The sequence below is a fragment of the Netta rufina genome (assembly GCF_964035555.1).
Source record: "Netta rufina genome assembly, chromosome: 5".
In the NCBI taxonomy this organism is placed as follows: domain Eukaryota; kingdom Metazoa; phylum Chordata; class Aves; order Anseriformes; family Anatidae; genus Netta; species Netta rufina.
In genome coordinates, this window is record NC_140128.1 from 64,161,426 (window position 1) to 64,174,082 (window position 12,657).

The 12,657-nt window shown below is 40.7% G+C and overlaps 1 protein-coding gene across 1 annotated transcript in view; it reads right to left on the reverse strand.

Annotated features, from left to right (window-relative positions):
* Positions 1 to 12,657, reverse strand: part of FANCM (FA complementation group M) — a gene marked incomplete at its 5' end in the record, with an annotated part of 70,584 nt that overhangs the window by 25,554 nt on the left and 32,373 nt on the right. The window contains 5 exons of the mRNA XM_084288025.1: positions 1,139 to 1,291; positions 1,932 to 2,089; positions 8,811 to 9,045; positions 11,478 to 11,684; positions 12,315 to 12,508. Of these exons, the coding sequence (XP_084144151.1) occupies positions 1,139 to 1,291; positions 1,932 to 2,089; positions 8,811 to 9,045; positions 11,478 to 11,684; positions 12,315 to 12,508 (947 nt within the window). The remainder of the gene's footprint in view (positions 1 to 1,138; positions 1,292 to 1,931; positions 2,090 to 8,810; positions 9,046 to 11,477; positions 11,685 to 12,314; positions 12,509 to 12,657) is intronic.

Here is a 12,657-nt window from a genome sequence, read left to right on the forward strand (position 1 = left end):
GAGCTTGTGTGCCATGATGGCACAGGGCAGTGTGACTTCTGAGCAGGTAGCACCGTGCCCCGTGCCTATGCTGTGCCTATGCCTATGCTATGGCATCGTCACACTAAGCAAAATCTAAGGTGATGGCCATGAAGCTATCGTGTTGGGCCCTGCTTGATGAGGGAGCATCCTCTCTGTTGACTGTTCAGTACACAGCAGAGGCGGTTGTGCCTCGCTCCAGTGAGGGACAACAGGCAGACATGTCTCTAGTAAAAGTTTTTTAAAAGCAAGTGTTAGATACTTTGCTTTGCTTACAATTTTCTGCATCTATTTTGACGGAATACTGACGACTCACTTGCAACTAACCAATTTGCTCTGTAGATTATTTTATAGGTGCCAGGTGTTAGCATCTACCACAACTCTGAAGACACTTGGGAACCTGAGCAGCCTTCTGGTAGCAGGACACTTTCAGTAAGGGAACTTAAGTCACAAATGCTTCAAATGTCTGATTTGGTGGTGGGGAGTGAAGTCCTCCATCAGAAAAAGAATTCTAAAATTTTTAACTGTTCCTTTGTCTATTGAATTCCTTCAGCCCTCTACACCTGAACACCCCTCTGAAATCCTCTCTCTCTGGCAATATGTTATTGACCCAAGCCAGAGAACACAGACTCTCAAAGAAGTCAAGAATGCCACTGTCCTGTGATGGAGAAGCTTATCTTGGCTCTAAAAGTCTATTTACAACCTTCTATTAATACACTTTCTGAGCAAGGAGTGCAACTACAACGTCTCTATTCTCTTCCTTGGTTAGTAGAGTTATTCAGGAAACTCTGGCAGCTTAGCAACAGATTCTGATGACCTAGAAAACTTCAACACAAGAAAAAGCAGTACGTATAGAACTGGAGGGAGAACACTGAGTGTTTATAAACAACTTCTGTGGAGAAGAGTAAGAATTACAGAACACCAGTGGGAGACATTTTTTAAACAAAATTAAATGCACATTATCCATTTCTTAATGAATAACATAGCCCCACACAAACATTTCCCTTTTTTTTATTTCAACTAACCAGACAGAAGTAGAGCACTCATTATTTTTTAAGTATTCTAACTGTGCATTAAATACACGTACACGCTTACAGACAGACAAATACAAATACCTCACCTGTTCATGTCTCATCAGTTCTATCATTTCCATAACACTAATAAAATGGTAACAGCGATCCGAGTGGTCAACCATACTTGTAGGAAAAGGACGATTCTGCCAAATACTCCACTCAGACAAGGAAAGTTTATGAGTTCCCTCCTCTTCAGGCTTCTGCAGTTTAAAATTAAGATTGGCAAGGAGATTTTAGTTAAGAAATTGTTCAGCAAAACCAATTCCTGCCTCTCTGTCAGGGACAATAAACACTCTGAATGTATCTGAACAGTATCTGAACATTACAGTATCTGAACATCATCGCAAACGTTTAAGTCCAGTCTAAAACAAACAATTAAAAATACAGGCTTTGCATTGTCAGAGCTGTTCATCAGATACAGGTTGTTTTAAGTAGTAAAATGGCATCAAAACTCCATTTTTTTCCCCTCAGGGTCAGAAAAAAGCTTGTAAAACTTGAATTTTCTATCAGTAACACTTCTATAGTTATACAAACAAGGTAACAAAAAGCTGTGATACAATACCATCATGAATACAGTGTCCTGCCTGAAATTCTTAGAAGCAGGAGCAGAACTTATCAGATACTGGGAGATTTTTTCCTTCTATTTTTAATAGACAGATCTAACCTCAGAAACTCACTTCAAACATCTAATTCCTAAATTCCTAACTTCAAAAGCCTGCATGTCATTCTCCAAATTGCATTTTTAAGATAGACATCCTTCAAATTCATAGTTAACTTTCTTACCCAGTGTTCCCGTTAAACGACATGTCAAAGAAAACATTACATTTAGGTTAAACTCACTGATGTTTCTTCCAGGTTTTCTAAGGTTTCAAAATGAATTTGAGGCAGTATCGGTTCCTTTACTCCATCGCTTTCTTTAAGCCTGTAAAGTCTGTCCCATATTTCAAATTCCTCAGCTGACAAAGACCAATTCTCATGACTGTGTATTTCCTTTGGGCCTGTTGGAGAGGAAAGAAGGGGAAAATATTATCTACTTCAAGAAAAAAGACACACAGAAGAAGAAAAAAAAACAACTTCGTGTAGTATCAGTCAGAAGAAACGTATTTTCTTTCTGCCACAACCAGAACCAGATATAGAGAATCTGCTGTCAGAAACAAAATATCAAAACAAAGTTGCACGTGCTAGACTTTGGACACACCTATTTATTAAGTGATTGCTTTGGGGAAGGCCTCACATAAAGAAGCACTGACAGATATTAATAGAGATTTTGATTCAACCTATCAGACACCAACAGGCCCTGAAGACAGCTCAGCAAACAGGGAAAGCACAGGGCTTGGACTTGTAAATGTAATCCTCAGGGGGACACCAGGGAGAACAAACTACAAATAAATTGCATGTTTTTTTGGTTGGTTGGCAGTTTGTTGTTTGTTTGCTTGTTTGTTTTTATTTTTAAGTTACTCTTTAAGTACTGGAAAGTAACATAATTTTGCTATATCAAAAATATTTCTTATTCATTTCTTGAATCAATCTCTTTTCCATTTTAAACTGCTCAGGACATGTAGATGAATAGGAGGACAGAAACAAAAGCATTATGAAAATTTTGAAGGAGCAGGGAAAAGAAAAGGAGAGCCCATTAGTTTTATTTAGACTTGTAACACCAAATGGTGAGTATGGGGAATCCGTGAGCATCAACAGATAGATAGAAACAAAATATGTGCTCATATGGCAGTTCACTGAAGAGAAGGCCCTGGTGCTGCACGGCCCTGTGTGAGCAAGCTCCAGTGACACTGAGAGATTGAGTAACTTTGTCAGTCTGACAGCAAGCCCTGGCACAACCACCACATACTGTGCCAGCTGTGTGCAACAATGCCAGATCCCCCAAAACTGCCGTCAGTGCAAATAGCAAAGGGACATCCAAAGCATCACTGTTAGGAGCAGTTAACGTGTGATTGCCTTCAGCCTGGATGTGTGAAGCTTGGAGAAAAATAATTAAGTTAATTTGAAAATCGCTCTGAGACAGGATTTGGGGTGAATATGCAGCCAACACCCTATTCTGATTTAATGACGTGTTAGAGGAATCAGCCTGTATCTCTCAGTCCTCTCACATTGCAGTTTCCAAATGCTGCATCTCCAGGGACGATGTGACAATGTCTGCAGGAGACTCAAACCCAGATCGCTGAAAGTCCTGAGTACAAGGTTCAATTCCTGCTAACTCTTTCACAACTGGAAAAGTCTAACCAACACTGAAGTGTTTAAATACGTTTGAACTGAGTCTAGGAGGCGTTCCACTTATTTACAGCTAACACACAGGTCAGGGACTCAGTAGAAGAGGAAGAGAGACTTGAAGAAAAATGAAAATTAAAAACATCTATAAGAAAAGTGTATCTCATGGCCTTTCTTGTTGTTTATAAGAGCTTAGTGTTAAGTTGGCTCTAGCAGGAACTACCTGCACCCATACACCAAGACAGAATATTTCAGTCTTGAATTAGCGTGGAGCTCTCAAGATTGCTACCTGCACAGGGCATAAAGGAAAGGCCAGGAAGGGCACTCCGTTGTAGTCAAAACCTAATGGCCTTGGCCAGTCCGAAGAGACTTCTACTGCCTCACTTAAGACATACCTTCATACCCAACAAGAAAGAAAGACAGTCTGCCAAGGAACCAAGATGGCATTTTCAAAGAGCAAGTTGCTAGACAGGAAAAAGCAGACACCAGCAAAAAACTTCAGAGGCAAACAGATCCATTTTGAGATCTTTCTTGCTCTTGAAGATGGTTATCAAGGCAGCGTACCAGAACTCTCCCTGACAGTCCAGGTGATGAACATGCCATCCAGACACGCCAAGGGAAACTGAGAACAACAGACGACTTCAGTTCTCCATGTTACAGATCCAGAGGAAAACTTGTATTTGGTTTCTGTGGCAAGGTTTTGTAGCAGGGGCTGCAGGGGTGGCCTCTGTGAGCAGAGCCCAGCAGCTGCCCCATGTCACAGCAGGGCCAGCTCCAGCCAGCTCCAAAGGGACCTGATGCCGAGTCCTGAGTGAAGTTGGTTGGGCCTCTGGGAGAGCAGATTTAAGAAAGGGGGAAGAAAAAATGCTGGGCAACAGGAGCCGAGAAAGTGAGGAGTGAGAAGCAGCCCTGCAGCCCCCAAGGTGGGTGGTAGTTCTCATTGCTCTGCTTTGATATCAGCAGCCTCATAGAATAGCCAGGGTGGGAAGGGACCTCTGATATCACCTAGTCCAACTCCTGCCCAGTGGGATCAGACAGCAAGTTACATTACTCTCCCTACTCTGAGTCCGTTTTGCCAGTGACAGTAACTGGTGAGTGATCTCCCTGTCCTTATCTCTGCCCTTCCCGTCCTATTTTCTCCCCTTTTCCTTTGAGGAGGGAAGTGAGAGGAGTGGCTGTGGCGGAGCTCAGCTCCCCAGCAGGGTAAAACCACCACACAGCTCCTCCTAACAAAGGCAAGAGGATCCTCTGATACCATCAGGTGGTTGTACTGCCCAACATTACACAGGCGTGAAGGCATCCAACAGCTTGCAAAATGCAGTAACAGACACTTCCCGAAGCTCTGGGCTCAATAACTGAGCTATGAAGTTTCTGTTCCTGAGTATAACAAATATTGTGGGCTGTCAAGACAATGGCCTCTGTACCTGACAAGACACAACAGATCTCCTCAAGAGGGAATGGAAGGGAGTCCCTTGGCTTGTAAAGAAGAGCGATGTGGTCCAGCAGGTGACAGGTTAATGCCTAACTTAGAGGTTGCTCAATTCTTCCCTTCTCCAGAATCAATTCCATGCAATATGGGGAAAGGCCGGACCATCTGCCCCGAATACTTTGATGCATCAGGGTAAAGGAGGAAAGCACGAGCTGAAGCCTACTTTCAAACTATTTTTCTTCTCTAAAGCCTGTTTGCTGTTAAACGGAGGGAAAGTGAAGCAGACCAAAGGCAATTGTCTTAAAGCAAACTATTGCACAAGTTATCACTTCTACTTTTTACTATTGGAACCCTATCCATGCTTGTTCTACTCATCTTAGACAAGCACACATTTCTAAGCTGTGACAGACTGACATGCAATGAAGCCTGACTAAAATGGAGAGAAAGAGGGATGCAGACAAACAGGAATCTGACAGCATGTATGTAAAATACCATTTCAGACTTAAGGGCTGGCAAAAAAAACAAAAGGACAAACAAAAACCTTGTTTTTAATGTTCACAAATTCTAAATTCATTAACCCATTCTTCACAAAAGGCAAAAGCTTGTCACTATGAGTTCTGCAGAGCACTCTGAAATAATAGCTTGCTGCAGCCAAGGGCAAGCTGCCCCAGGAAATGGGCATCTATTTGCACTAATGGGGAACCCTCACGGCTGAACAGAACAGCTCCAATTTGTTGGAGCCGCAATTCAGAGATTACCAGAACTCTCTGTGTGGATGAAGAAGAATTCCCAAAACTAAAAGCGAATTTAATAATAGTGCTGCTGCTGAGGTCCCTCTTGGGCAGGTTATAGCTGATACTCACGCTCCCCCCAACAGCACGAGCAGCTGTTCTGGGCATGCATTCAAGGATGCAACCAGTATTTTGGAGAGGCCGTGTCACTGGCTGAAAAAATAATGCAGCTTAGGTGTAACTGAAAGATGTTTAAACAAACAAATAAACAGACAGCTTATTAGGTGTAGGTAACCTTATTAGGCAAAGTCAAAACACTTTAAAAATAGTATATGCATCGTAGAAAGCAATCGAATTTTCAGAAGCAAAATACCAGCCGTTGTCTGAATCAGATGGAGACAGCTCTCTACTGAGAAAAGCAGAGCAAGACATAGCTGATGTAAGACACATGCCAAGTGTTACATTCTTGGTGCAGCACACAAAACGGTGACTTTCTGCTAACCCAGTACTGTCAGGGTGAGAAATCTGAACTTAGGGAACTGGAGCACCCATGCATAAACACCTCCTTGACTCACTGCTTTTTTCAGAGACAACAAACATTGAAAACAGCAGTTTTTCTGCAGTATTTCCACTGAAAGCAGTGTAAATAATTATGCATGTTTAATTCAAACAGGAGATGAGCTGAGAAAATTTATCAGGCATCCAAAAGGCCCTTCCACTACTGTATTGAAAAGCATGGGCAACTGGAATGGCACCAAAAACCCAATGATCTTTCGAGGTCCCTTCCAACCCCTTCAATTCTGTGATTCTGTGAAAAATCCACAGAGAGACTAAAGAAGGCATATTTTAGGTATATTTTAGAAAGACAGTAAAAGATTGCACAGTTATGATAAAAATGGCAATTAAGGAAATAATGTGATATTCTAAAATCAAACAAAAAGCACAATAAGATACAACTCAGTGACTGATACCATCCGGAAGCAGGGAAAGGCAGACTAATTGAGAAGAATCAGGGGAAGAAGTCATCACAAAATGAGATTTTACCTGGACAAATACAACATAAAAAGAAAAGCAAAAGAAATTATTGATACCTTAAAATTACATTCAGCTACTAGGAAAAACAAGGTATGGCAAGAGCACATTTTAAGGCATGTTAGCTATTACGTGCCATGACTATTGTGGCTTTGTATCTCTCGCAGAACGGGGATATTGGCAGAGAACCTGGAAATATCATATTAAAGATGATTATCTGGATCTTTCAGCACAGTAATTTGAAAACAAAAGATGAGCAAAACAAAAACCTTGAGCTATCTCCAAAGATACCTGTTCAGAAATGCTACCCCCAATGATTAAGATTAAGAAAAGGAAATATTTAAATTTAGCTAGGAAAGGAGGAGATTGCTTGGAATTACTATGATACTTCTGCCTGGGATAATTCAGTTTCTGTTCACACATCCTTCCATGGACAAATCTGAAGATCAACCGAACCTCAAGAACAAATGAAAAGCAAGAAAGGATAAATAAGAACACACAAAGCTGATTCATTACGGCTACCTTTTTCCATTTTATAACATGGAAGGGAGCACTGAAATTAGTACATGAAAATGCAAAAATTAAAGAACTTTTTCTTCTGTTTGGGTCTTATCTTGAATATCAGGCACTTGCTTCATACAGTAATGAAGGGGACCTTAGCACATAAGCCTGGTGCTCAGTATGAAAAAAGCGTCAGCAATTTGCACTGATGTAACACCGGCTTCCAAGACGGGCAGTCAATCACATTCAGCCTCAGCAACTGATAGATCACCACATACGCCGTGTACTTCAGTGTGGCAGCTGCTAACCTATTTCACACAAAAGGAACCTGGTAATTACAGCCTCTGAAGTGCTATTCCCTCAGCAGGAAATGCGTTCAAGTGTATTATCTGCTTTGTGCACTTCAAGCCTCTCATTTCTATTTTCCAGGACAGAGTTACAAACATTCTAAAATGATTTTTTTAATTCCATGTTTTGCCCCACTTTTATTTTTCTCGCAAGTTGTGTCTTCTTACACCACCCTTGCTTCTCCCTATTCGGCACCTCCTGGGTCATATGCAGAACCCAGATAAGCAAGCCTTGGAGAGGTGTGCTGGAAAAGCATTGTGATCAGGGGCACCATCACAACCGTACCATGGTTATGGCTGCAGCACATGCTGCTTGGCCAGAAGTTAGGCTGAGGGTGGCAGGTACAGACTGATCTACTGATACTAGTCCTTCTCCAGTACATTTCTACCCTGCAAAATGGGAAACAGCATGAACTGAATTGCAGCTTAAGGAAAGGAATCTTTTCTGCATGATTTTGTGGCTTGCTTCCCCTCTTCTCTGTTCAGGCTTTAGTTTGCCCTGGATGGTGTTCAGAAGGGGATCAGAGGCAGACTGTGACAGTAAGAACTTCTGTGGTCAGAAGAGTTTAAAAACACTAACCTTTAAGTCTAACTACTCAGACACTGGAATATGAAGCTTCTGAATTTTTTTTTTTTGGAGTTTTCTTCCTTCCAAGCAGTTGCTATTGTTTTTTAAAGTACTGAAAGCACTTAACAAGAGATTGTGATTGATTTCCTAGTATTTGTAAAATGTAGCCTTTTCTTCCTCTTTTATAAGCTCATTCCAGGTCTATCTAAGTGAACAAGCTGAGGAGCCATTTCTCTTTCTTAAGATTTATTTTTCTCCAAAAGCGTGTGCAATAAATCAAAGAATCACAGAATATTTGAGGCTGGAAGGGACCTCTGGAGGTCATCTGGTCCCAATATCCTACTTTTGCTTTCTCCATTTTTCCCCTCAAAATCCTTCAGTTTTCAAGCATTTCTGTTTTATTTTAACTTCCAACAGTATGAAAGACACATTTCTTGCATTAATACAAGAATCAAGCCTAGGTGTTTTAGCTAAAAAACAGATCTAGTATAGAATTAACACTAAAGATTTAGTGACAAGTATGCCAGCTGACAGGCATATCAGAAGTCTTCAGAAGGCATTAACATTGGCCTCTTCTGTTTGTTGCTGGAGTTTCTGGCCCTCAGTCATTGACTCTATGGGAAGCTCTATGGGGAAGGACGAAACAAACGTCTGATACAAAGTACAGATACTGAAGGACAGAACTGTGATTTCAGGATGTTAAAGGAAAAGAACGCAGAATCAAAGCAGCAGCCAGCTCCATATCACAGTTTAAAAGTTAGAGCTGTTGGAAGGACACTTTTGCTAGAGACCCAAACTCATGTGGGAGCGCAGTTTTGATATGCTGTAATACAACGACATGAGATAGCAGCTTACAGAGCGCTTACAGAAACACCATAATCCTCTTACCAGTGACACAGGAAAAGAGAGCAGATTTATTTTGGAGGGAAGTAGATCTTCTCCCTCTGGAAACCATTCCTGAATTGTTTGGTTCGTATTTTTCAGCAGTAATAAACATTTTATGCAACTCTGGATTTATGCCTTCTGGAATCATACGCGGGCTATGCTGGTAAAAATGAAGCACTTTGTTTCCTGAAATAGCTTTCTGGATGCTCCTTTTGTTACACTGGCTTTGATTGTAAGTCTGTAAAAGAAAGAAAAAGTCATATGTTGCTGAACTGCTTTTTCCACATGACTTAATGATAAGCAAAAGAACGCCTGAGTGTCTGTGGGGTTTTCATTATGTTTTGTTCTGTCATGCACTTTTTTTTTCTTCCCAAACACAAATAAAACAAAATATGATGCAAGGGCCAGAGAACTACGTACATGCCCTATTCTGTGGACATGGTCAGTAAGATCAACACAACAACATGTTCAAGTTCCTGAACTGCAAGTCCAAGACTTGCAGTATGCCCCCACATCACGGTAACCAATTACAGAGAAGAAAGGAGCAAAAGGATATAGAGGAAAACAATAAAGTACTAAAGTTGCACTGAAAATCTGATCGTGATTACATTAAAAATAGCTTCTAAGTTCTTTTTTTCCCATTTTACGAAGCTTCCAAACTAACATATCTAAGTCAATTGAAATTTGAATGCTCATTTTGTGCCTCTGTAAAACATTCAAAGCAAATGTAATAAAAAGCAAAGAGGTACTAAAGAACAGTGATTGTCCTTTAAGTTGCAAACATGCCTTAAAAATCCTTAAAATAAATAACACAAAATATAAACTTAATATACAGATTTTTCTATTCCATAAGTAAATCAGAAGGAGGCATGACACTTGAGAGAAAAAGAAATACAGCCCTTGCCTGGAGGACTTCACAGTCTGCAATAGATATAGGGATGATGTAAATCACATTACATCAGGAAGAAAGGAGGTCAAACAAATTAAGGTATAAGGTTATTTGTTAATATCACGCGTGCCTCAAGTCCTTTTAATTACATCTCATTTTTATTGTGCAACAGAGAAACCAAGATGATAGAGAAACTACAGAAAGAAACTGGTCCCTGCTCTGCACACTTCTTGTCTTAATACATTTCCCTGAGTCTCTGTCACAGGTCATTGATGGAGACAGCACGCCAAGTTGAGCAGACTGAGTGCTCTGAGTATGCCCAGCGTGGCAGCTAAATTCTTGTGACAGATGATCTTTGGAAGCAAGGACTTGAAGAGGCAGACACAAGAAGACACTCGGAATAAAACTGGAAGAGGTTAAGGGAGAACTTTATTAAACTGCCTTACAGACATTCCAATAAAGTTTTGTTTTTTCTTAATCCTGACACAGGTAAAAAGTCTTTTTATAGAACAAATTTTCTATTAACAATATTTCTATTAACAATATTTCTATTAACAATTTAATTGCCTTACAGAATTGTTACTTTACTGTTGCTAATCAGTCTGGTTCCTTTTTGCTGTGTTTCACAGGCAGTGTCAGCTTGGCCTGGCAGGAGTCTGAGAGGCCTTGAGCTCCTCAGGAACTCCTGAGCCCTCACCTTTGTATCGGTTTAAATCTGCAGCTAGGAGCTCCCTTCCAGGCTAATGCACGTTGAGCTGAGCTGTCACAAGACGTTAAAAACAAACAAGCAAAACACGACATGCCTGGGAACACAAGGGAGAAGGCAGAAAGTTCGAGGGGGGAACCCAGGGGACTGACACAGCACAAGCAGTCAGGTGGCACGAGCCAGCCTGCTGGATGGCAGCGAGCTTCCACAGGGAACCCAACCTGGGGGGCAACGTGTGGGGAGATGGGGGCAGGAGCAAGTCACGACAGCTTCTGTGACAAAAATTCTTGTCAAACTCAACATTTCCAGACCTATGTTTTCCAATTTCTCTCAACAAAACTTCTTGATGAAAATCATGATGAAAATGTAAAGATGCAGTACCATACTATACTGCAAGGCATCTAACCAAAGAAGGATGTCAAAGGGATTGCCGTGCCTCCTCCCACCTAGCACTACCCTGTCATCTTCTTTGGATCTCATCCAGAGGAGCTGGTCAGTGTGCTGGTACAGCTGAAGATCAGTTCCCCCACCTCACGACTCACAGCTTAGCTTTCCCCTGGTACATTTGTTTCCCAAGGGGCAGCCTGCGCTCAGAGAAGATTAATTATACTCTGAGTTGAGTGCTGAGGTTCAGGAATTTAGCAAAAGTAGATTTCCACTTAAGCTGATCTCTTCAGACCTCACACGCAAGCCTGCTACCACTAAGTACTTGTCTGAAAGCGCAGTGTCGTCAGCAGTTCAGAGAGAGACACTTACAGCCCTCCAGCTCGCAGAGCTTCATTCTCATCTCTGCCACAGATTGTTCCATAACCTTGGCAAAAAATGTTTTTTTCTGCATCTCAGTTTATTGTTTACAAAATAAGCACTATCAACAGCAAAGCTTGGAGTTCTCAACATGGAAGAAAAAGACATTTTCTTTTGGTCATAGTGGGCTATTATATTTTCCTGTGGACAGTTAAGACGTTGCTAAGAGCACTCACGATTGCCATGACTTTTAATGCACACTACACAGTTTTCTGGAACACAGTAAACAAGTCCCTCTGGTTTCCCAGCAAGAAGAAAGCTTCATACTCACCCGCTCCTCCCGCCCCTCGGCGAGGATAACAACAATCCTGCCTTGCCGCCTGCGCCCCGTTCTGCCCATTCTCTGCACGAGGCGAATTGGGCTTTTCTGAGCATCGAAGCAGATGATGAGGTCAACTTCACCAATGTCTAAGCCTTCTTCTCCAACACACGTAGAGACGAGGGTGTTATACCCACCTTCACGAAAGCGTTTTACCACCTGATTAAGAATAGATTCAACAAGTTAGCTAGAAAGCCTCACATACACACTTTGCATTTTTTTCTAGGTGTATCCAGAAGTTGAAAAATAGATAAATTTGTATTTTAAACCTACAAAACACAGCCAGTCTTTCTAAATTTGTCAACTACTTCATCATGATCAACTAGCATGCACTAATGTTATCAATATGACTCTTCAATTCTAAAAGAAAGTGGAAAAAGCACGTCTCATTCTGACTCTAACTATATCATATTTCTAAAAGTCATCTTCCCAACTTTACAATATTTTTTTATATTGCTAAATCATAATTTAAGGATATATCTTATCTTTTCTACGTACAAGAAAAAAAAATCCCCAAAGCAAGTAAGTATTTAAATATTTCCATAGATTTTCAAATATATAAAAGTTAGCATGTCTTAATATAACGTAAATGGATAAACTATTCCTATTTATACATTCTGTTTAGTGAGTATAACTTTGGATACTCTGAAAGCAACTGAACTAAGTATTTACTAACTACACTTGAAATTTCAGTCACTGCCATACAACCTATATTAATACCCATATAATTATTTATACTATTCATATTCCTTGTAACTATTCTTAATACAAGTTTTATCTTCTCTTTACCTCAAGCTGTTCCTTTTGTGTGAAGCCTTTTGTGCTCTTTCCTGTGGAGTGGCCAACAAACATCATTACTCTAACCATTGGGTTGAAGCGGGAAAGCATTTCTGCAATTTCTTGCACACTATCCCGAAATGATGAGAAGATCATCACTCTGGTATCCACGGTGTTCACAGATGTACTGTCAGTCGTGGTTTGATCTGTTTAGGTTAAAAAAAGTCAGAAAATACATGATTTTAAAACAGTTGCCACAGAAATGTGAGGACCAGTCATCCCACACGTTACACATTCACAGCTCTCACCTGACTTAACAATTAGATTTTACCCAAGTATATGGCTTTTTTTTTAA